Source organism: Nerophis ophidion, linkage group LG20, assembly GCF_033978795.1.
Source record: "Nerophis ophidion isolate RoL-2023_Sa linkage group LG20, RoL_Noph_v1.0, whole genome shotgun sequence".
NCBI classification, from domain to species: Eukaryota; Metazoa; Chordata; class Actinopteri; order Syngnathiformes; family Syngnathidae; genus Nerophis; species Nerophis ophidion.
This window is the reverse complement of record NC_084630.1, coordinates 30,170,492-30,195,221: the sequence shown is the minus strand read 5'-3', so window position 1 is coordinate 30,195,221 and position 24,730 is coordinate 30,170,492. Positions and strand designations below refer to the sequence as shown.

The 24,730-nt window shown below is 38.7% G+C and overlaps 1 protein-coding gene across 2 annotated transcripts in view; it reads right to left on the bottom strand.

Moving 5' to 3' along the window:
• Nucleotides 1–24,730, bottom strand: part of pdcd11 (programmed cell death 11) — a 44,152-nt gene that overhangs the window by 5,584 nt on the left and 13,838 nt on the right. The window contains exons 5-34 of one of the 2 annotated variants that reach the window (XM_061880958.1): nt 24,500–24,661; nt 24,302–24,422; nt 24,030–24,205; nt 23,748–23,855; nt 22,743–22,952; nt 18,883–19,007; nt 18,723–18,783; nt 17,859–18,005; nt 17,532–17,783; nt 17,311–17,427; nt 15,797–15,991; nt 15,513–15,683; nt 15,211–15,424; nt 14,100–14,252; nt 12,347–12,459; nt 10,332–10,828; nt 10,167–10,229; nt 9,978–10,071; nt 9,808–9,897; nt 8,583–8,685; nt 8,301–8,478; nt 8,159–8,215; nt 7,953–8,075; nt 7,735–7,857; nt 6,806–6,968; nt 2,347–2,490; nt 2,124–2,267; nt 1,469–1,719; nt 1,146–1,314; nt 897–1,050 (exon numbers count right to left, since the gene is read on the bottom strand). In XM_061880958.1, coding sequence (XP_061736942.1) covers nt 897–1,050; nt 1,146–1,314; nt 1,469–1,719; nt 2,124–2,267; nt 2,347–2,490; nt 6,806–6,968; nt 7,735–7,857; nt 7,953–8,075; nt 8,159–8,215; nt 8,301–8,478; nt 8,583–8,685; nt 9,808–9,897; nt 9,978–10,071; nt 10,167–10,229; nt 10,332–10,828; nt 12,347–12,459; nt 14,100–14,252; nt 15,211–15,424; nt 15,513–15,683; nt 15,797–15,991; nt 17,311–17,427; nt 17,532–17,783; nt 17,859–18,005; nt 18,723–18,783; nt 18,883–19,007; nt 22,743–22,952; nt 23,748–23,855; nt 24,030–24,205; nt 24,302–24,422; nt 24,500–24,661 — 4,678 coding nt within the window. The remainder of the gene's footprint in view (nt 1–896; nt 1,051–1,145; nt 1,315–1,468; nt 1,720–2,123; nt 2,268–2,346; nt 2,491–6,805; nt 6,969–7,734; nt 7,858–7,952; nt 8,076–8,158; nt 8,216–8,300; nt 8,479–8,582; nt 8,686–9,807; nt 9,898–9,977; nt 10,072–10,166; nt 10,230–10,331; nt 10,829–12,346; nt 12,460–14,099; nt 14,253–15,210; nt 15,425–15,512; nt 15,684–15,796; nt 15,992–17,310; nt 17,428–17,531; nt 17,784–17,858; nt 18,006–18,722; nt 18,784–18,882; nt 19,008–22,742; nt 22,953–23,747; nt 23,856–24,029; nt 24,206–24,301; nt 24,423–24,499; nt 24,662–24,730) is intronic. The other variant, XM_061880959.1, reaches the window with a different exon arrangement.

Genomic DNA, 24,730 nt, shown 5'->3' with positions numbered 1-24,730 from the left:
TCAAATGTATTTATAATTCTTTACAATAAAAAAAAATAATTGAACATTGATTTAAATTTTCAGGAAAGAAGAGGAAGGAATTTAAAAGGTAAAAAGGTATATTTGATTAGAATCCTAAAATCATTTTTAAGGTTTTATTTTTTCTCTAAAATTGTCTTTCTGAAAGTTATAAGAAGCAAAGTAAAAAAATAAAAGAATTTATTTAAACAAGTGAAGACCAAGTCTTTAAAATATTTTCTTGGATTTTCAAATTCTATTTGAGTTTTGTCTGTCTTAGAATTAAAAATGTCGTGCAAAGCGAGACCTGCTTGCTAGTAAATAAATAAAATTAAAAAAATAGAGGCAGCTTACTGGTAAGTGCTGCTATTTGAGCTATTTTTAGAACAGGCCAGCGGGCTACTCATCTGGTCCTTGTGTGTCTGATCCAGACCCACACAATAAGTTTAAAGGTAATGTAGTTAACTAGTCTCTTAATGGCAAATATTAGCGTTCAAACCCCCTACGTAGTGCAAACTAATGCACGTGAAATGACTGAATTTTGAAACAAATTGCTAGAATTTGTGTTTCATCTTCAACAATGTGTGTTTTACCTGCTACATGTCATATCTGTGTACTTTCAGTTATTGATTTAAATATTTACAGTAATGTATAAAATTGTTCTTAAGAGTGCACTTATAAAAGTCCAATGCCTTTTGTTTTTGTTTTAATTTTCAAAATTTGTTTTTAGTGCAATTAAAAACATATGTTTAAGGTATTGTAAGATGTTTTTATTAAAATTAAGCCAAAAAATGTATTTTTTGTGGCCCCCTTTATTTTGAAAAGTATCGGTATACATTCTGGTACCTGTAACAAAATATTGGTATTGGGACAACCCTACTCTAAACAATTTCACTTACTTTCTTTGGTAGGGAGACTCGTGAGCGCCCTCTGCAGGAGAGCGGTGGCAGAATCACTCTCCCCCTGCTGAAGCAGGAAGTTACCATAGCTCAGCCATACCGCCTTGTTTTGACGGAAACGCTTCACCATTGACTTATATAGGTTTTCTGCCTCCTGGTTCAAACAAAGACATATACAGCCCTTAAGTGTTCAGATCCAGTTTACAACACAGGAAGTGAAGTTATAAACCTAGAAAAGATTGTGTATACCTTGATCTTGTCAGACTTGACGTAGATGTCAGCCAGCTGCTGGTAGACGGGCATGGGCTCGCAGAACTGCAGGGCTCGCTCAAACACTTTCTTGAGGCTTTCCTCTGTGCCGTACATATTTTCCAGGTTTAGGAGGGCTACCCACACATTCAGCTTCTCCTGCTCCTCTCTGGACAATAATTGAGGAAGATTTGGAACAGTGTAACAGTGAAGACTAAAACACTGCTAACTGTATTTGTTTTACACCCTTGCAATTGTTATTTTGTCTTCTTTTTTTTAAATTTTTTTTTTTAAAGTAAAACAACATTGTGTCAGCATCCTACCTGAAAGAAATAGTTTTAAGAGCCCTCTCGGCCACAGCACGGGCCTGCTCAATCTGTGTGGCTTGCAGGTGGTGAGCCATATACTGAAGCCAGAGGAGCGAGCTGTTGGGCGAGGCCAGCAGCAGGCGCTCAAATGCTGTTGCGTCCTGAGGCCTGAGCTGAGGGTCCATCAGGTCCATCTCCCTCTGCACCAGGGCTTTCTCTGCTACCTTTTTCTCCTGCTGTAGCTCATACCGAGACTTCTTCTGAGACTAGTGATATCCAAAGAAAAAAAAAACAAGAAGTGACATATGAGGAGGTTGAGGTGGACAGGGTTGAGAAGGCGGGAGGAAATGGGGTAGCGGGGGTTTATATTGTAGCGCCCCAGAAGAGTTAGTGCTGCAAGGGGTTCTAGGTATTTGTTCTGTTGTGTTTATGTTGTGTAACCGTGTGGATGTTCTCCCGGAATGTGTTTGTCATTCTTGTTTGGTGTGGGTTCACAGTGTTTATACGGCCCACCTCAGTGTGACCTGTACTGCTGTTGACCAAGTATGCATTGCATTCACTTGTGTGTGTGAAAAGCTGTAGTTATTGTGTGACTGGGTCGGCACGCAAAGGCAGTGCCTTTAAGTTTAATTGCCACTGTGCACTTTTCTTTAAAAAACAGGTGGCTCACCTTGTTGCTTTCCTCTTGGTCCTCTCCATCACTGAAGTCTGCATCTTTGTCTGCTGTGGCAGGCTTCAGTGAGCTCAGGCCAATATCCCAGGAGAATCCAGCTGCCACCTGCAGTATGGGAGGTCCAGTAGAATTTGGAACCTGCTGAGAAACATGTCAGTTGAATCGCATCTAAAATTTAGAAAACTAAAACAAAAGACTGAATGGCAATAATTTTGCTTACTTTTACTGGTGCCGGTTTTGTTTTTTCTACATTTTCATGATCTTCGTCCTCTCTGAAGTAGACCTCAACCCCACTGTCACTGTCCTGTCCAGTCACTGTTACTGGATGTGCTTTCTTCTTTTTCGGTGGTGCCTCGGATTGGTTCTGGCAAGATAATCAAAGATGACATTTTTTTTCCTAACCATCACACAAAGGAATAACTACTAGAACAGGGACTCGTGCCCCCTTTCAGTGGGTCAGGGGTCTTGGCCTGAGAAAAAAACTGACCGAAAATAATATTTTGCTTCTATTTTGAAGGGTTTCTTTTCATACAGCAAATTCTGAAAAATGAATCCTCCGTACAGTGGCGACAACGCTCTGTAGTGCTTATATTCAAAACCCTCATAGAAGAGGCGCATCCAAGTTTGTTAGTGGTTTACCTCCATTAAGATGTTAAATATTATGTCAGTTATGTCTTTTGTTGAGCCTTACAAAATGTTTGCCTCCAAGTATTTTATTCATATTACGTCTGCTGTTTAAGTTGAATGTACCTCCTAGATGTCTATTTAATTGTCAAATGTGTAATCATTTAAAATCACCATGTAAAATCGCAAATTTTCAATGTAAATTAGCAGTGTGTTAGCACAGTATAGTTTACATGCATTTTGTGTAGAGATGTTCTATAATGGCTTTTTTGCCGATATCCGATATTGTCCAACTCTTAATTACCAATTCCGATATCAACCAATACCGATATATACAGTCATGAAATAACACATTATTATGCCTTTTGTTGTGATGCCCCGCTGGATGCATTAAACAATGTAACACGGTTTTCCAAAACAAATCAACTCAAGTTATGGAAAAAAATGCCAACATGGCACTGCCATATTTATTATTGAAGTCACCAAGTGCATTATTTTTTTTAACATGCCTCAAAACAGCAGCTTGAAATTTGGGACATGCTCTCCCTGAGAGAGCATGAGGAGGTTGAGGTGCGGCAGGGTTGAGGTGGGGGGAAAGGGGGTAGGAGGGGTGTATATTGTACCATCCCAGAAGAGTTAGTGCTGCAAGGGGGTCCAGGTATTTGTTCTGTTGTGTTTATGTTGTGTAACCGTGTGGATATTCTCCCGAAATGTGTTTGTCATTCTTTTTTGGTGTGGGTTCACTGTGTGGCGCATATTTGTAACAGTGTTAAAGATGTTTATACGGCCACCCTCAATGTGACCTGTATGGCTGTTGACCAAGTATGCGTCATTTAGCTGGGGATACCCTAGAGCTACCTCTAGGGGTCCCCACAACCGACTGTACGTATTAATTTAGTTTGCCTTTTCGTTGGTCCACCCCTAAAAGGTTATTCATTTTGTCTAGCAACAATAAAATAAAAAACAGCATCTATCATTATTTTGACAAAAAACAATAACTTGTGTGTTGTTTAAGAACAGTTGGTAATGCTTATGTGCAGTAAAACTTTTCCTGAACTCATCCATCCATTTTTTACTGGTTATCACTTTCGGGGTCCCGGGTGTCCTGGAGCCTATCTCAGCTACATTCGGAAAGAAGGCGGACTACACCCTGGAAAAGTCGGCACCTCATCACAGGGCCAACACAAATAGACAGACAACATTCACACTCACTGGGTCAATTTAGTGTTGCCAATAAACCTATCCCCAGGTGCATGACTTTGCAAGTGGGAGGAAGCATCTCCCCGTAATGTGTTCCTAAATTTGTGTTGGATGTCTTAGATGAAGAGACCAGTTGTGATTTTGGCTTACAAGAGTAAACAACTAAAAACACAGGTTTCTCTATTTTTCTGGCTTAGGACACGCATTATTGTGGGTTTCCTGGACGTTGTCTTCATCACTTAAGGGAAAATTTAATCTGCGAGAGAGGATCCCTCTGCCACGTTCCAGTATGTTTTTTTTTTTTTTTTGGAGTCGTCAGCTTGAAGCATCCCTCTGTCTCCGACTCCTTCGTCATCACGTGACATGAGTGCGTGACTGTTGCGATTTTGCAAAATAATTTCGATGACGTGCCTTATTTTGCCTCTGATTGGCCAGTCTTTAATATTTCACCTTAATATTAACCAATTGTGACTCATCATACAAATACCAACCATCATCATGGATTTTTTCCATATGTATGGATGTTCTCATTCATCCAGGTCATTGTATTTTCTCCATAATTTTGGGGGCTTGGATTTCATAGTAGTTTTTCTCTTTTTGAAGCTTGTAGTTAAGCTATACTAGCTACATGTGTTTAAAAGTAGCTAAGCTACAGGAAAAACTACTCCTTAAAAAAGTAGCTAAGCTACAGCCAAGCTACTGGAAAATGTAGTAAAGCTATGTAGCTTAACTACCGGTACATCTAGCTTGTTACTGCCCATCACTGGCGTCCTGTTTGTGTTTACTAATAGGCATGTATTAAACGTTCAATTTAATTAATTTATTTTTTTAAATTAATGATTGATACAGAGGGTGAACTTACAAATACAACAGCTGTTGTACGTCTGGCAACACTGATACCAAACGTTAGCATTATCCGAAAAGAAAACCTTTAAAGGCGATTTTTGTTTAAAAAAGAAAATAGTGAGATTGTGGATCAAACCAAACTGTTCCTGAAATTATCAATACATTTTATTTGGTGCTGGCACACCTTTTTTTTTGCACTACCTTAAAGGGGCCCAAACAATGCAAAACCAACTTTTCTTTCTTATTGGTACCTGTTTTTGTATATTTGGGCTCCGCATAAGTCCAGTAAATTTAAATCATGCCATGACAGAGATCTTAATAAAACAATCTTGCCTTCCTACATACTTCCTCTAAACGAGCTGTTTGGAATTTGGAACTTTGGTTACGTAATTTGCCAGAGGTAGCCAGTCACCGGATATCTTCATAAATGATAGAGGTTAAAGAGCTTAGAGTGAGTCTGAAGTATAGTTCAGTTCAGTTTCAGGTTATTTCAAACATGCATACGATAAAATGTGATGCATCACATATTTCCAGTTGTTTGATTTCAGCACATCCGAAAAGGAGTAGGAAGAAGCAGAGCGTATTTAATCCTACCCCTTTTTCATGTCATAGTCATTTTTCCCCCATTCCCTTATGTTTTTAACAGAACAGTGAATAAATAATAAATAAATAACATACCAAAAGTAAGTAAACACATTAAATAAATAGTCATTTGCAGCCATCTCCTCCCTGAAGTTCTTCAATTAAGTTTTATTTAGTTGCATCGGTTGCCGCAATTTTTATGATCTCGAAAACACTGCTGTTGTCCCAATGAGTGTTGTTTTGCTGCATGTCATTCGACTGTTGGCGCAATGTTGCATTCTTCTCTTTCAGCTTTTAAAGCTTTTTCTTCACAGAGAATCTTTATTTCTTTTCTGAATTTTCTAATGTCCATCATATCATTACAATATTCTTTTCGGTCTTTGATAATCTGTTCTTGGATATTTGCAACATCTTTTTGTACACCATTGATCATCTGTTGCTGGAGATTGTCGACATTGCTTTGTTTCAAATTTATATTGTTTTGTAGACTAACTCTTTGAAGTCCGGTTCCACCTCCGGTAACAGTGTATTGCCCCGTTGGTGGCTTCTTGTCGTGCTCATTGCTGCTCGGCAGCGAGGTGAAATCGTTGGTGGTGTTAGCTTCTGCAGCAAGTGGCGGCTCTATGGTATTTCTTTTCCTTTCACAGATGTTTGTGAGGTCAGAAGCATTTAAAATATATCCAACTCCTTCGGTTTTGTTGTTTAGCGTTGGGTTTCTGTTTAGCTTTGAGCTAGCATTCAGCCCCCCGATTTCTGCCACTTGTGGTTCGCTTACTTTAGCAAATCTGTGCCTCCCGCTGGGCAGAGTTGAAGTCGAATATTTTAGCAAGCTGTCCTGTAGTTGAGATCACAATGAGTCAGGAAACTACAGTTTTTTGGTTAAAACTGTAGTGTTGGGAGCATAGCTCTTTTAGTTCACCATTTTGTAGTAACGTAGTTCCTTCTTTTTCTTTATCCTCTTGTTGTGGGGCAGATTTTCTCATACATGCTCATGCATACTGAAATCCTCCGCTGTTGCCATATATAATAAAAAGTTGCAGTTACTTTTTTACTTGACATGGAAATGCTAAAAACAACAATATGGCTGACAGGGCTTACAAATACAAGGGCTTTGGCAGAAAGTGGCTTGAAGATGGTCTGTATAACAAAATCTATGCAACATTTTGACGAAAGCACCGCCATTAAACATTAGACCACAAGGAAGTGTATTAAATGTATAATGTTTTTAAATATGACTGTTTTAAATTAAGTCCTTTCGTTAAAGAGAAGATTACAAAATATTACCTATTTGGCTCACCATCATTTTAGGATGGTGAATGGTCCAGCAGCTAAACCAGTTGAGTGCTAAAAGACTTTCTATGTTGAAAATAATACCAATTGTAAAACCTTTAAGTTGAAGGAAAAAAGCAAGAACGCTGTTCAATTACCTCTTCACATTCAGTCAGGGAGCGTTTCTTTTTCAGGTCATACTCCTGTTTCTTCTTTCCTATATAACGCAATGGCAGATTGAGGGATTCTGGAAGGATGTCTGCCTTCCCAGTGTCCTCGGGGAGTAGAGACAAGTTGACAGTCTTCTCTTTTTCGTCAATACTATAAAACAAGAACAGACAAAGCTGTACAGTTATGCCAAACACAAAAATTCCCTCATGCTTGGCATGTAAAGGCAGAATATTAACAGTAAAAGTGTTTGTAAGCTCATAGATAGACTTTATAAACGTAATGTGAAGATGTGATTGTTTTTTTTGTAGTTTGTCATGGAACTGCGTTATACGGAGAGATGTTTCTAATATCTTGCTGGATACATTTTAAAATAAGGTAAAATAATTGAAATGCTGGTCTTTCAAATAGAAAATCCACTTGACTTGACTGTAACCATACAGTGGTGTGGAATTGTTTTATTTTACTGGCATCCTTTAATTCCGAAGACTTTACCATCTACAGGATGTCTCATGTCGAAATTGACCTATATTAGTAGTAGATTGCAATAATTGCGGACCGGAAACTCTGAAAATCTAGCCTTTCCTGGGATTTTTTTTCTTTATTTAAAGGTAAAATACACAAGTTTCTTGAGTAAAACAGGAGGGTTAACAGGTATGCTTTGTGACCATGAGCAAATACAAGAGAAGAGAAATATTAAAACCACCTGGCATTATAATGCAGCACTGCAAACAATGAACATATACATTCATATCAATCTCATAATATAATACACTCTATTGTCTTTGAAAAACATCTTTCTATAGGCAGCATTATTCAGACAGCTCTTACATTGAGCCGAATTTCATTGGAGGGGAGTGCTTAATTATGTGGTTGGTCAGTAACTTTTGTGAATTTTGGTATTTAACACAACTTTTACCTAAGGATCTTCGTAGTCAGCAGAGTATCGGGAGGTAGATGATCGGAGAGGACCTTGTGCTTGATGACAAAGTACTTTGTGGAATGCTGAAGCTCTGCTCTTCCTGTAATGCTGTTTGACAATCTAAAAGACGTGGTAAATAAAAATCATGCTCAATACAATCTCCTGTGGTAGTGTTGCCAAACTGTTCATGGGTGCATAGGGAAAAACTGGTTTACCTTATAAAGACGCCTTGCTCACTGACAGACTTGACATAGCCTCTAATTAATTGGCCTGCACGCAGGTCGTTAAAGGACAAAACCTCTGGGTCTTTAGCTGGTTTGGCCCGTTCTGGGTTCAACCTGGTGGCAAAGAGTGATATTAACTCCACAATAACAGTAAAACTGTTATTAATACCGGATTCATATGTTTTTAAACAGCGTACCTTGATGGTCGTAGAGACAACAGCCACCTGCCATTTTCATTGCCTAAAAGGTAACACCTGTGACAGGATAACATCCAGCTTTACATATCTTACACACTAAATAGACATGTTAGCAAACCGCAGATTGTGTTGGTTCCCTTACCGGAGCAGCTGTTCCTTGTTGAATGCTGCCAAGGGTTTGGGCCTATATGCATCAGCAAGGTCAGTGATGGCCGCAATTCCTTTGCAACCAAAAGGAAGTTTCACCTGGAGGCCGAAGTGCTGATGCAAACCAGTAACCAGCCCCCATGTGACACTTCCTACCTCCAGTTTATGAAAGCCTTCAAAAACACAAATAGGTACAGAGCAGTTTTGGTAATGCAACCATTACCTTTGAATACGTACAACCAGTGTAATAAACAGGAAGATTCAGTGCTCCTCCTACCTGTGAGTGACAGTGCAAGGCACTGAGGATTAAGAGTCACTTCGACCACTTGGGCCTTGACCGCCTGGCCAAGTTTATATTTCTTCTCTGGGTGGCTGGAATCCTAGTAACAGAAATTCCACAATATTTGACTTGAGTCCATAAGTAGTATTTGTCTTGGCTAGAAAGCCATTCATTTTTACTCGTGACCATCTACTTTATTTTATTTATGTATTCCAGAGTCCCCATGTTACGGTGTTTTGGATTACAGTGTATCAACACATAATTTGTCATAATTGTTTTTTTTGGACACAACAAACTCAAAACATTCTTCATCTACACAAGTCAAAGAAGAAAAATGGCGTCTCCAACACAATATTGTTGTTTGGAAAAAACAAACAAAATACAAAACAACTTTAATAAAAATATAAAATAAAAATAAAAACTGTTAAAAAAGGAGCCACAATAATTTTGAAACTTGATCAACATACAATGATCACCTGATATATAACAATATTCAGTATATTATTACAAAATACAGTACATTTATCTAATTAAATCCACATATCCAAACAAAATAAAAAACTCACCCTTCCTTTATCAAATGTAATTGGTATAAATACATTACACCTTTAAAATATGTTATGTTTCCTCCTCTTTGGTGCACCCATTTAGAAAGAAATATACACATACGTATATATACATACATACATACACACACACATACATACATACATACATAAATATATATACATACACACACGTGTATGTAGATATATGTATGTATGTATACACATACATAAATATTGTACATACACATGTGTGTACAATACAAAGTAACAAAAATGGAGATAACTTGTGTGCTACACTGAAGAAGCACTTCATCACTTTAATTTTTAATTAGCTTTTTGTATGACGTTTCAATAAATTCTTGTACTAAATCTTTATATTTCTATACGTCCTCCATATGTTCTGTGGGTGACTAGTGTTAATTCGCGTATAAGTTCCGACGTAAACAAAAAGTTGTTTTACAACACTGCTGCAGTAAAAGGAACTCCTACATACATCGAGGACCTCCTGATGTTGTGTAATTTCATGGTTAAGAGTTATAGCCCCACTTAATGTTTTGGCATGCACATGGCAGTCTGTGAATGCATTTAAAGTTAACAGTGATCATTATAAAACATGTATTTGTTTCATAAATTTGCAAGCAATAATAATGATGCAGGGCGGTGAAGGAACTTACATTAGGGTCGGTAATCATGGCCAACAGCTCGACTCTGCCAGAGACACAAGGATCACAGGCGAGCTCCAAAGTCTTGCTGTCTGAATGAAACTGTGAACATAATCACAAAATTTACATAAATCAGCTGTGCTTTGCAGAATACAATAATTGGGCGCCAAACTGCAACCTACCTTTGAAACATAACATGTTATTTCTTCCCCAACCTTGTAACTGCCCACATTGTCTTTTGCTGACGACCTGAAATTGACTTTCTCGTCCAACTTGCTGGATAGACAGAAGATGGTAAGTGGTGACGTGAACTGTAAGAACACAGCTGGATAATTATAGTAGATTTAACAGTAATAATCTAATACAGTTACCTGGGTATTAGTGTGAGCTCAGGGATTGTGTAAGTGAATCGCGGATGGGAAATGGGTAAAACTCTAAAAAAAAAAAAAACAGTAGGTTGAGTAATTTTAAAGTGTTAAAATGGTGACTGTGAGCATATTCATCAAAATATTAAGAACATTTGGAATAATAATAACCTGTGACCGGTGGTGTCTCGTCCTCCGATGACCCTGCCAGTGACCATGCTGCCTACATTAACAGAGGACGTAGGGAAGGATCCGGGTGACACTTCTGTAGCCTCCATCACCTCAGACACGTGCACACTACCAGTTCTTCCATCCTCTAATGTCACCAGAATGTGGGTCGGCTTCACTGTCCGTATTTTGCCCTGCACAATTTCTCCAAAGCTGTGTCCTCCTTCAGAGACCGTGCGCTGCCGTTTGGTTGCCTTGCGCTGCCGTTTGGCTGCAGTACGCTGCCACGACACAAGAGGGAGACCTAGCAGTTGCTCGCAGGTGGGTTCGACAACTTCAGTGGCCAAATGCATTCCCACTCTCAGCTTGCTTGACTCCATCTCATTCAGGTGTTTTTGTGTTTGGATGATGGTTAGCTGAGCGGTGCCTTCTAATGAGATGACAGCAATGTCTTTGTCAACATGCTGCACCATGGCTGCGTACACGCCCTTTTCTGTCACCTGTAAAAAATAAATACATTCTTAGGACAAACCTCAGACACTTCAGGGCAACCCCAATACAGTAAATTTTTACATTTAACTCGTTTCGGTACTAATTTTTTGTACCTGGGAATCGATACAGGTAGTCAAAAGTACTAATTGTTTTAATGTGGTAATATATGCAAATGTGTTTAATGGTTAAAAAATGTGTTTATTTTTCCAATTTGAGCTGACAATGATAACTGTGCTTTTCAGTTGTTATATCTTGTTCTCTTACACTTCTGAGTGTATTTGCAAGTATGCATTCATTTCAGTTTATTCTATGTGGCAGTAGTCAGGAAGTCTATTGGTGTTACATTGAATGTGCCAGGTCTTGTCTCTTGTCGAGCTCTACCAAGTGTTTATACTGAAAGTATTGTGCTTACTAAACACCAGCTGTTGGACGGTAATATACACCTTACTTAAATTTTTTTTAGAGGCGTTTAAATCGCCAAGTAAAATTGCTAATGCTAATTCTTGCGGAAAATCCAATGTAAATTAGCATTGAGCCGCGCACACGCACACGCACGCACACACAAGGTGTGGTGAAATTTGTCCTCTGCATTTGACCCATCCCCTTGCTCACCCCCTGGGAGGTGAGGGCAGCAGTGGGCTACAGCGGTGCCGGCGCCCGGGAATCATTTTGGGTGATTTAAACCCCAATTCCAACTTTTGATGCTGATTGCCAACCAGGGAGGTAATGGGTCCCATTTTTAAGGTCTGTGGTATGACTCGGCCGGGGTTTGAACTCACAACCTACCAAGCTCAGGGTTGACACTTTCACCACTAGGCCACTGAGTAGAAAAGTAGAGCCTTACTTTTGATCGCTTTTTATCAGGCATACTTGCTTGCTATGTTGGCATGGAAAATTGCATTACCTAAAGGCCTTCCCCAATGTGAATTAGTACCTGGTAGTAATAAAGGAATTTGGTTGGTACCTATAAAAGTACAACATTTGGTACACACACCTAATTGTGGCCAGCCTAAAGCACATCTGTGCAATAATCATACTGTCTAATCCGCAATGTGAATATGAAATACATGTGAGGTACGATATGTACTCACTAAACCAGATTTAGACAGACTTGTGAACAATATTTACGAAAAGTAGGTCTTTTGTGAACATGTTAAAAAAAACATTTTAGAGCTCAGCTCAACGTTGGGGACAAAAAAAAAGTGTTTATTTAAAATGTGTGTTAAGTGTATGTTCAGGGTCGTTTTGTATTCGGACCAACAATAACCCAGGGAAAACATCAGTGCTATGATTTTAGCCAAATGTGCCACTACTAAATTCTGAACTGAAGTGGGTGAATACTTATGCAGTCATGTACTTTACCTTATGTATTTTTAGCTAATTGATACAATTTTTTAAAATTATTGTCAAAAAAAAAGCTCATTGACCATGATTTCATGTATTGTAATATCAATATAATGCTGAAACATCCAAGTGCAGGTCAATACTTTGTGCTTTGGGATACAAGCCCAGTTAAAATAACTCACCGTTTTCTTTTTGCCAACCAACTTTCGAAGAAGGGACACATGGACCGTAGTAGAAGAAATATCAACAGAAATGACAACTGAGTTAACCTTTTGTCCAGAGGTCAACTGAAAACCTGCAACACATGCAGCCAAGAGGACATCATTAGAACAAAGTCCTGTGAGGTCTAAATGAGAGTTACAAACTACATTAGATTTTGTTTATCCAGAACTTTAAATATTCTAAGGCAGGGATCACCAACCTTTTTGAAACCAAGAGCTACTTCTTGGGTACTGATTAATGCGAAGGGCTACCAGTTTGATACACACATACATAAATTGCCAGAAATAGCCAATTTGCTCAATTTACCTTTAATAAATAAATCTCTATATATATAAAAATGGGTATTTCTGTCTGTCATTCTGTCGTATATTTTTTTTCCTTTTACGGAAGGTTTTTTGTAGATAATAAATGATGAAAAAAAACACTTAATTGATAGGTTTAAAAGAGGAGAAAACAGAAAAAAAAAAGAAAATTAAAATTTTAAACAGTTTATCTTCAATTTCGACTCTTTAAAATTCAACAATCAGCCGAAAAAAGAAGAAAAAAAACAAGCTAATTACAATTTTTTTTTTTAAATAAAAAAAAATGATTTATGGAACATCATTAGTAATTTTTCCTGATTAAGATTAAATTTAAAATTTTGATGACATGTTTTAAATTGGTTAAAATCCAATCTGCACTTTGTTAGAATATATAACAAATTGGAACAAGCTATATTTCTAACAAAGACAAATCATTATTTCTTCTAGATTTTCCAGAAAATCTAGAAGAAATTCAAAAGACTTTGAAATAAGATTTAAATTTGATTCTACAGATTTTCTAGATTTGCCAGAATACTCTTTTTGAATTTTAATCATAATAAGTTTGAAGAAATATTTCATAAATATTCTTCGTCGAAAAAACATAAACTAAAATGAAGAATTAAATTAAAATGTATTTATTATTCTTTACAATAAAAAAATAATTCACTTGAACATTGATTTAAATTGTCAGGAAAGAAGAGGAAGGAATTTAAAAGGTAAAAAGGTATATGTGTTTAAAAATCCTAAAATAATTTTTAAGGTTGTATTTTTTCTCTAAAATTGTGTTTCTGAAAGTTATAAGAAGCAAACAAAAAATAAATACATTTATTTAAACAAGTGAAGACCGAGTCTTTAAAATATTTTCTTGGATTTTCAAATTCTCTTTGAGTTTTGTCTCTCTTAAAATTAAAAATGTTGAGCAAAGCGAGACCAGCTTGCTAGTAAATAAATACTATTTAAAAAAATAGAGGCAGCTCACTGATAAGTGCTGCTATTTGAGCTATTTTTAGAACAGGCCAGCGGGCTACTCATCTGGTTCTTACGGGCTACCTGGTGCCTGTGGGCACCGCGTTGGTGACCCCTGTTCTAAGGGGTGGAAAATGCAATTCAAGAGTTGTCACGCAAATTTTTGTGTTAGTTAACAGGAAGAAAAAAAGACTCGTTTACAGGTTTTTTCCACACACAATTAAAAGCTGTATTATTTAGAATAATAACCTAACAAACCAATATGATTAATTTGCAAAAAAGGGCACACATGCTACAACATTTTACAATAAAGGTGCCTTAGCTGACAAATAATAAATTACCTTTACAATTACATAAAAATGTGTTGAGATAGAAAAGTGAGTTATTAGGACATCTACAGTAACATCTGCTGTACAATGTTATTAAACTTCAGGTCAAGACATACCTGTCGTATGATATTTTGTGGCCAGTATGGTCGCACCAACCAAATCGTCCGATTTGAAGTCAGCACCATCGTCATCCTTCACCTTATCAACAACTAACTTTAGCCTCTGGCCTATAGATAAGGCAGCGAGCTGTTCCTGAAGATCACTGGCATCTGAAGAACACCACAAATGAGGTCAGACATGAAACCCAGCTATCACATAAACAATAGCTCAATATAAATACAGGTTCAAAAAACAATATGTTTACAACCAATAAGTATTAGTTATTTTCAGTGGTGACTGCTGATCTTTCAAATAGTGGAAGTTCATTTTCAGCTACTCTCTAAACACGAATACAGTCCCCATTAACAGATAGTATATATATCGATGTTAATTTTTTTAATACAATTTTTTGCAAAATTCTCCATATCTCGTAGCAAAGGAATTAAAATTGATTAAAGCTCTGACAGTGGTTTATATTTCAAGATTACTGTTCCGCTCATTTTGCGGTCAATAAAACGGGGATTCAGCCTCAGACAGATCACCCAATCCTCATGCAGAAAGAAACCTGGCGTCCAAGCCAGCCGAGGCCAAGCCCACTTTTCTTACACTTCAAGAGACGCTCAGCGTCCAATGGGCGGTACAAAGATGAGCATTTGTCCAATGACTATTTAGTTTGGCTGTAGTGGAACGGCTTACTCTTTGCTACCTATTGAAGTCAATGGACACTCCGCTTCAAAACTGTTTATGCATAGTGAAACAACAATGAGAAGGAAATCGCGTCCGCTGTCGCCAAAGTAGCTGATTCTAAACAAATGTTAAAATGAATTGTGGCGCACATTTAGTCAATTTAATGCAAATACAAAAGTGAATATTCAACCACTTTTTTTTATTTGTATTTTACCCTTGCAGTCGTAGAGCAAACACCACTGATCATTTGAATTTCTCTTCCATGTGTTGGTAGCATTTTAGTTTTGGAGGCTTGATACAATTAAAAACTGACATGACCACAATTTATTTTCTTCAAACACACAGGGGATAATCGCTGAGTAACAATTTAAACACAGTTTTAATGGCATAGTGTTTCCTACATGACTGCAGTCTGTCAGTGGTGGGTTGGGGTACACGTACCTTTCAATAAAATCCTTTGAGTCATAGCGAGGTTCTCCTGCACAGTATTAAAAAGTCTTGCTTGGACTGCTCCTTCTGGCATAGTGACCACAGAAAGTTTCAGCACGACCAGGATTCGCTTCTTCTCTTCATCCAAATTTGACACACTAGCGATCACAGTCTGGCCCAACTGGAATATTGTCTTTGTATCAGAGATAAACTCGTCTGACATGGTCTTAAAGTGTACAGAAACCAGAATATTATCACACCGTTACACAACAGAGGTACTTATGAATCCTTGCTGATGACGACCTATCACTTACAGATCTTGGTGCCAGACCAACAAGGCCAAACGGGAACTCGACAAAAACACCGTAATCCATGATGTTCTTGATCCAGCCAATCATCTGCATTCCAATTGTGACCTCAGAGAAATCCTTAGCAACGTTTCCTTCCTCCAGTGACCATATCACTGTTGGCTTTTTGGTGACAATCTGAGGAATTGCTAAGGACATGTAATACGAGCAGTAATGTGAACCCATCTAGTACAAGTTCAAGCAATGACATTATGATGTGACACTTTTGGTTCCAATCAAAGCCAGGATACAATTTGTTTCTTGTTCTTGGCGATGCAGGCAAGGTTCGAAATGGTATCTCCCACCTGCAGACTCTCCCATAGCAGAGGGCAGTTGGGCATGTGATCAGAGAGGTGAATTGTGGGTAGTAGGGCACAGATATTATCAGAAAGTGTGGACACCTCCACACCATTGACCAACTTCTTAACCACCTTAGCCTCCAGTCTCTACAAAGACAGTGCAAAAACATTGTGACACAATAGAGCATTGGGAAATACAACTGTTACTACCAATTAATTTGATAAATGTTATCAATATTGTTGTACTCATCATATAAGAAATAATTTTAAATTGACAAAAAACAGCAACTATTGTTAATAGAGATGTCCAATTCCCAATCATGGGATCAAATCAACTGCCCTTTACCACATTTACATTTCCAAATTCCTTGTTACCGCACACATTCAGGAGGTGCATGTGTGAATTACATGATTGTGCGTGTCTTGCCAGAACACCGGTTTGAACGCGCCTTTTGAACGTCTCAAAAAGGAAATGTTTGCGTTAATTGTCTGATAAAAATATTAGTGCCGTTATTGAAATTTATAGGCAATGCATTATCGTGTTAACTTTGACAGCCCTTTGATATTTATCCATTCATACTTAAATTTGTTTCCACGTAAAAAAAAAAAAAAATTAATAAATAAAAAGGTCTTGCGGCTTCACTTTAGCCACGGTGCCGCACCACGATCAGATACATACAGCGGAAACCCTGCATGTTCAGTTCTATATATACTTTCGATAAAAGTGTCGGATCGAAGGCTTGAAAAATCTAATCAAGATCCGAGACCAAACTTTTTTATTTGAACATTCCTATTTTTTAAAAGGCCCAGATCTTTAGCTCCTTTGTGGGAATGCAGACAAACTGAGGGGCAAAGAGAGAGCATTGTGTAAACTAGTGCAGTAAAACATCAAAAAAGGTTCACATGTATAATACTAAGCTCATATTTCTGTTCAGTCCAATTGAGATTCCCAGACAGTTGGAACTTTCACAGTAGAAAAAATTGCTACAAAGTCTCAAAGTGGACAAAAGACATTACTAAATATATGATTAGATTGTCAACAATCATGTTTTCTTTTGGAAACCTTGATAATAAAAAAACAAACATTTTAACAAAAAAAAAAAGTATGAAGAAGCAGTGATTGATACAACTTCCAGGAAGAACCACATTTTGCTGATATATAGTATAATCAATAAATAGTGAATATTGTATTTACAGTATTGTAATCAATATAAGTGCCACTATTGGTTTGTGTGTCGTTGAGCAACATTTCATTGCCTTTTTCCTAGTCTATGACTTACAATTAAATACTTCCCAATCGGCAGGAATGCAGCATATAATCTTGGAGACAGACATCCAGTTTTTTTCAAGGTGAAACTTTGATATGACCCCATCTAAAAATCATGAATCCAAATCCCACGGCAAATAAAAAGCAGCGATAGTGTAGAATAACAGAGCAAGAAAATATTCCAACTTAGCGTTCCTACCTCAGATTCAAACTGCACTCTTGCTGCTTCTTTGGTGTCTCCATCCACTGCAGTGTTAAATGACAGCAGCATCTTTTCCTTCTCTGGTTCACACTGTAGAACCTTTGTCTTCAACACCTACAATATCATATGAAAAGAAGAGCATCATACTTGCTTAGTTCCTACGCCAAGGGTGCTACTCAACATCAATGTAATACAATCACATCTTAAGCTTTCTTCACCTGACCAACATAGAAAACCTCCTGAGGGTTGAGGATTAATTCAGAGCTGAGCTCATTGACTGGCACTAGACCCTTGACATTGTTGTAGAATCGAACAATGCAGCCAAAATTTTTGACAGAGACAACGAAACCATGGGACACTCGTCCAGGACGCGCATCCATGTAGCTGAGGAACAAGGGCAGGGAGCTTTCAACAAGGGCCTTCTTTCGTGTCAAAAACAGCTTTTTGTTGTCTGGTTCGACTGACAACACCTAAGGACACAAATAGAAGATAAGCAAAAACCGACTCATGGTGTTTCTTATTATTAATACGAAGAAAAGACTCACCCGACATTTGACTGCCATGCCTACTTTGTACTTTTTCTCAGGGTTCTTTAGGACAATGTCTGCTAAGTGGGAAAGAGGCACCAGTCCTCTAATGTGACTAGACAATTGCACCATCATCCCATTATTCAACAGGGCTGATACCATCCCCTTGAAGGAAGAGAAATGTGGAAAAACAAAGCAACATTACAACAATGTAAGACTCTAAAGCAATGGTCCCCAACCAACAGTCCAGGGACCTATACCAGTCCATGACACATTTGCTACCAGGCCGCACAGAAACATTAAATCATTTATAAACGACCACATTTTCTTAAACTTAAATTTGGTCTGTCCCATTAGAACTCACCAATAAGATTGTTTATAGATGCAGAATAAAACCGACCTAAGAAAGTCACCATTTGTTTTATCTTTGTTACAAGGCACAATGCACATTCATGAACATAATGAATGTAATTGTGCCAGATTGTAGCTAAAAGCTGATTTTCATCTGCAATCCCCAGCAGGCTGATGGTAAAAAGGTACATGAAACCTTAATTTAGATAGCACCAACATCAGACACACAGTACAATACAATACGCAAACTCAAATATATTAATAAAAATTAAATTGAGACCCATATAGGAAAGTAGGTTGCTGCATGATATCAGCTCAGGACAAATCAGGAATAAAGTTAGCATTGAAGTTAAAGTGTGAAAGGCAGACGGAGAAATGCTATAGTGCTAAAGTGCAAGTATGCTAAATTGTTGAATATAATAACTGTGTTGAAGGAAGAAAATACACATCTCCATTGGCCTAGTAAGTTAAATTGCTGGTATTATTGCAAATTCCCCGTTAAAACACCTTCAATGCCACAACATACCGTACCTCTACATCCTGACCGGCATGAAGATCATGGTATCTATAGAAGGTTTTTTTAATCACACTCCTGAAAGAAAAACAAGGTTTTAAGGAAATTGGTTGGATGTTGGGAGTGAACAACTGACAAGGAGGGACATATACAAAAGGCAATGAGGAATCCACATACTTGCGCAGAGATGCAAAATGAATTTGTTCCATTGGACTGAAGTCTATTATCCTGCAAGTGTGCTCAAGTAAAGCCAGCACTCTGTTCTCATTTGTTGGTTCATCAGACTCCTTCAGGTGGTTCCTCTGTCAAGAGAAAACAACATAAATGTACATCTGCAATTGTACCTTCACCTATGAGCACCTTGCATTCCACGACCAAACTTGTAACAAAGAATAGCGTATCCTTAAGGGGTCCTACAATGCAAAACCTGCCTGCTTGTACATATTTTTGTGTATTTGAGATGCCCATAAGTCCCAAAAATGTTAAATTAAACCATGGAGTCATAGCAAAAATATTTACAACACAATATTGCCTTCTTCCAAACAAGCCGTTTGGAATTTGAGACTTTAGTGATGTATTCCGTTTCTGTTTCATTAGATTCAACATTTTCAACAAGCCAAGTTACCACAGAGGGATGGCTGGTCATAGGGCTGAAGCGATCAATTATTTTGGTAAGAGAGCAATTTATACCGTGACATCCCCACGACACTATTTCTGGGGCTGAGGTTGCTGAGGTAGTTAAAAAGCTCCTCGGTGGCAAGGCCCCAGGGGTGGATGAGATCTGCCCGGAGTTCCTTAAGGCTCTGGATGCTGTGGGGCTGTCTTGGTTGACAAGACTCTGCAGCATCGCGTGGACATCGGGGGCGGTACCTCTGGATTGGCAAACCGGGGTGGTGGTCCCTCTCTTTAAGAAGGGGGACCGGAGGGTGTGTTCCAACTATCGTGGGATCACACTCTTAGCCTTCCCGGTAAGGTTTATTCAGGTGTACTGGAGAGGAGGCTACGCCGGATAGTCGAACCTCGGATTCAGGAGGAACAGTGTGGTTTTCGTCCTGGTCGTGGAACTGTGGACCAGCTCTATACTCTCGGCAGGGTTCTTGAGGGTGCATGGGAGTTTGTTGTGGACTTGGAGAAGGCATTCGACCGTGTCCCTCGGGAAGTCCTGTGGGGAGTGATCAGAGAGTATGGGGTATCGGACTGTCTTATTATGGCAGTCCGATCCCTGTACGATCAGTGTCAGAGCTTGGTCCGCATTGCTGGCAGTAAGTCGGACACGTTTCCAGTGAGGGTTGGACTCCGCCAAGGTTGCCCTTTGTCACCGATTCTGTTCATAACTTTTATGGACAGAATTTCTAGGCGCAGTCAAGGCATTGAGGGGTTCCGGTTTGGTGGCCGCGGGATTAGGTCTCTGCTTTTTGCAGACGATGTGGTCCTGTTGGCTTCATCTGGCCGGGATCTTCAGCTGTCACTGGATCGGTTCGCAGCCGAGTGTGAAGCGGCCGGAATGAGAATCAGCACCTCCAAATCAGAGTCCATGGTTCTCGCCCGTAAAAGGGTGGAGTGCCATCTCCGGGTTGGGGAGGAGACTCTGCCCCTAGTGGAGGAGTTCAAGTACCTAGGAGTTTTGTTCACGAGTGGGGGAAGAGTGGATCGTGAGATCGACAGGCGGATCGGTGCGGCGTCTTCAGTAATGCGGACGTTGTACCGATCTGTTGTGGTGAAGAAGGAGCTGAGCCGGAAGGCAAAGCTCTCAATTTACCGGTCGATCTACGTTCCCATCCTCACCTATGGTCATGAGCTTTGGGTCATGACCGAAAGGATAAGATCACGGGTACAAGCGGCCGAAATGAGTTTCCTCCGCTGGGTGGCGAGGCTCTCCCTTAGAGATAGGGTGAGAAGCTCTGTCATCCGGGAGGAACTCAAAAGTAAAGCCGCTGCTCCTCCACATCGAGAGGAGCCAGATGAGGTGGTTTGGGCATCTGGTCAGGATGCCACCTGAACGCCTCCCGAGGGAGGTGTTTAGGGCACGTCCAACCGGTAGGAGGCCACGGGGAAGACCCAGGACACCTTGGGAAGACTATGTCTCCCGGCTGGCCTGGGAACGCCTCGGGATCCCCCGGGAAGAGCTAGACGAAGTGGCTTGGGAGAGGGAAGTCTGGGCTTCCCTGCTTAGGCTGCTGCCCCCGCGACCCGACCTCAGATAAGCGGAAGAAGATGGATGGATGGATGGATGGATACATCAAGAAATTAAATAAAGCACTCTAGAACAATGTTACTTTTAGGGAAATAGTTGAAATAGACAAGGATTTTTGTAATGACCTTTACTCTTTCTTATTATAAATATCCATCCATCCATTTTCTACAGCTTGTCCCTCTCGGGGTCGCGGTGGGTGCTGGAGACTATCCCAGCTGCACTGTAATTGTAAGTCTACCAAGGAGCATCTCGATATACAGTATTACTTTCCTTTAAAAAATAACCATGTTAAAAGGTGTAAAAACACAAAACTGCGTTGCCAAATGAACATGAACCAGGTAATAATAAATGACAAAACTAAATAAAAAGACAGATAAAAATGGACAAATTGAGTGACAGTGTTTTTTAACAACACAGTTGAGAAGGTATTCTTTGGATGGAGGAAGAATGTTTGATTTTTGGATAAACAAAACAGCAAAACTGTAGATGATAACATGCCTTCACGTATTTGAATGAAACATTTGTTAGGCAAGTCAAACCTTTGAAATAGTTTTAGCTGACAAAATAGACGTTTACCTAGTTTCTGCTTGTTTGTTGTTCTTAAAGGAGAACTGCGTTTTTTGGGAATTTTGCCAATCAATTACAATCCTTATGAGAGAAAAGAACACACATCCTTTTTTTATGATTCTAAAGATTAAAAAATACTTGCAAGATGTGAACCTCTAAAACAAATTTAAAAACCTCCATTAACGTTTGAAATAAATGCTTTTAAGTGTGTATATAATGCAGTAACAGACACATTCATAACAATATGTAATATGTACACTATTTACAGTATTTTGATCATTTTAAGCATTACCAGAACTTCTTTCCTAGACGCACTATTTGCAGTGCTCATAGCAACGTACTTCCTATTTCCTTCAACAAACAGGGGCCGAGACAGTCAAGACCGGCATGACTGCACATGTGGAGTTTCTGCACTGAGTGGCACATGATGTCATTATCGATGGAAAGGCTTCTTGTATATTAAAGAAACGAAAACACAACGAAATAAACTGTTAGCGCTCAGAAACTTTTTTCCAACCACTCAAAATCAACTGGAAACGTCCCAGGCCAGCCTGACCAAAGCGTTCCCATCCCAACACTGTTTTACCAAACAATGAATAATCCCGATTAAGAATCGTGATTTCAATATTGATAAAAATCATTTTAATTATTATTTAGCCCATAATCATGCAGTCCTATGTGTAAGACTAGACCTCATATATGAACACTATTTTCATATACAGTATATGGACAAAAAGTGCAGTTACCTCTTATGTCCATTAAGTGCCATCTTGCGAAATTTTCATATTTATTTTATTTATCGTATTATTTTGTTTCTGCCATTTAATTTGTTTATAATGTATGTGTTGCTTTCATATGCACATTCAGTTTTCTATTTGAGGTACACATATACATTTTGAATGTGTTGTTTGTGGGTTTTTTAATAAAACTTTGTTAAAGGATTTCAGTATAAGTAGTTTTACAAAATGTTGAGCACATTTCAAATTACAGCGATAATGATAACCGTGATACTTGTGGTCACAATAACTGTAATAAGAAATGTTCATAACGTGACATCCCCACGACACTCCACTAGTAATCTAAACTACGCTCACAATTTAAAGCATAACAAGAAGCCAAAAGACACCTCATATCTCAAAATACAAGGACTCGTAAGTTTTAAGTGCCATTGTATATTCAAATATATACATGTTTTCTAGCTATACAGAAATATATACCAGGCAAAACTGGAAATATGAATTCATCATCAAATGTCCTGACCATTAATACAACTTACATGTACAAATGCCAGTGTTTTGTCAGGAAGTTCCAACATGGCTCCAGACATGGGGTGCATGGAAATCTTGCAGTCCTTCACCACTTCCCCAATGCGGTCGCCGGAGGCAGGAGTGGTAATGATTCTGGTCTCAGGCTGAACAAGGTAGCTACGCAGGCTCATTCCTATCAAACGGGCGGTTGGCTCAATGTAAAGCACACAAGCTTGAACCTAAACAGACAATACGAAGACACAGAAAAGGGTTTTGAGGCTGCTGCTTGGCAATTAAAGTTTCCGCTCTCTCCACAGATTGTTTAATTGGATAAGGTTAACTCCAGAATCTTAATGAACATCGTGGTTTCTGAAACAAAGTGAAACTTTATGTACAGTATGGCCATTATTTTGGATAATGGCCATACTGAAGGATTCATCCACAACCCACGTTGCGTGTTCTGACCTTGAGGTAAGAGCTTGCGTGGAAATCCTGACCAGGGGGGTGTTATCTTGTATTTTACCCATTTTGAATATTATGTGTGCTTTTGTGGGCACATTACCAATCTGTAAAAGTCTCTCTCTATTACTATAGACGGGTAAAGCCTTGTAATATTTAAAAAAAAAAAATTGCATGGAATTAATCAATTAATTGCAACTTAATTTAATGTATTTGAAAACATGACAATCTTATTTTAACTGACATTACTTGAGATGCATACCCTGCTAAGCAACAATGAAGTACTCAGCCAGACTAGAATGTCTTCTAATGACGAAGATTTGATTGTGATAAAAGGCATTGGTATTTTCTATCATTTAAGACGGAACATTATCAAAAGAAATAGAAGTGTTTCCACTCAAAACATCTTAGAAATGGAGAGATTATCTGTTTCAGTTTCTATATTTTGGTCTGGGACTTGAGGCTTGAACCAGCCACCATTCGAACCCAAAACGTATAGAGATATGGCAATGATATAAAAAAGGGACATACTAAGTAATAAACAGCAATAGGCTCATCTGCCAGGATGACTTTACCTTGCTTCCGATGGCGTAGCTTGGAGTTTTGTCTCGCTCCAGGTGGAGGATGTCTACCTGACCACTAAAGGAAGACAGAAAATCCAGGAGCAGTCCGTGTTTGGTTACCTGCAAAACAAGAATGATCGATTTCACCAATTTTAAAATCTGTAATTATAAACCATCCAGAAATTGTGAAGAGGTAATAGAGAAAAACACGTGTGTGTAATTTTAACATGGTTCTGACACCATGTGATAAAATATTATGTTGTAATTCACAGACAAAATGCAAACTTTTCCCACCTTAGTAATAGTGGCTTTGACAAAAAGGCCCGGCAAAAGGTTAGTCAAAGTCCATCTCTGTTGGGATTCTGCACAAGCTTGGCTGGTAGTTACGGAGCAGACTGATAGTCTCACTAAACGTCCATTGTTTTTCACTTCTTGGAGTTGAAATGTCATATACTGGCCCACTTTCAGCTCTGGACAAATGGAAGAAAAAAATACAATTAACTAAAAAGAATCGCTTTGTTTTAGGGAAAAAAAATCATTCAGTAAGTTATTATAAATGGTAATACCATTGTTACTGTTCTGTTTGCCTTTTTCACTTTTCTTGGGCAGGAAGGGTTTAGTTCCAGTGACGCCAATGTCAATGATGTAGCCATGCTCTTCAATACTCTCAACACATCCACTCAAAACCTGAGACATTACAAAATACCGATAAGAGAATCAAAATGAGTCTATGGCTTCTTCACTGGTGTTAGCTTCCGACTCACCATGCCAGCCGTCAGAGCATTTGATGTGAGCGCCTTGTTGACCAGCTTTGGATTGACTGACAGCTGGATGCTGACAAAGCCCTCCTTAGTAGTATCCAAATGGACAACCACACATCTCAACAACATGCCAGAATAGAAGAGGTGGGGCAAAGAACAAATATCCTGTGGAAAAAAGAGGTCCTATTATTAGCTAGACATACAGTATGTGTAATTGGACAATATGTCACAAGA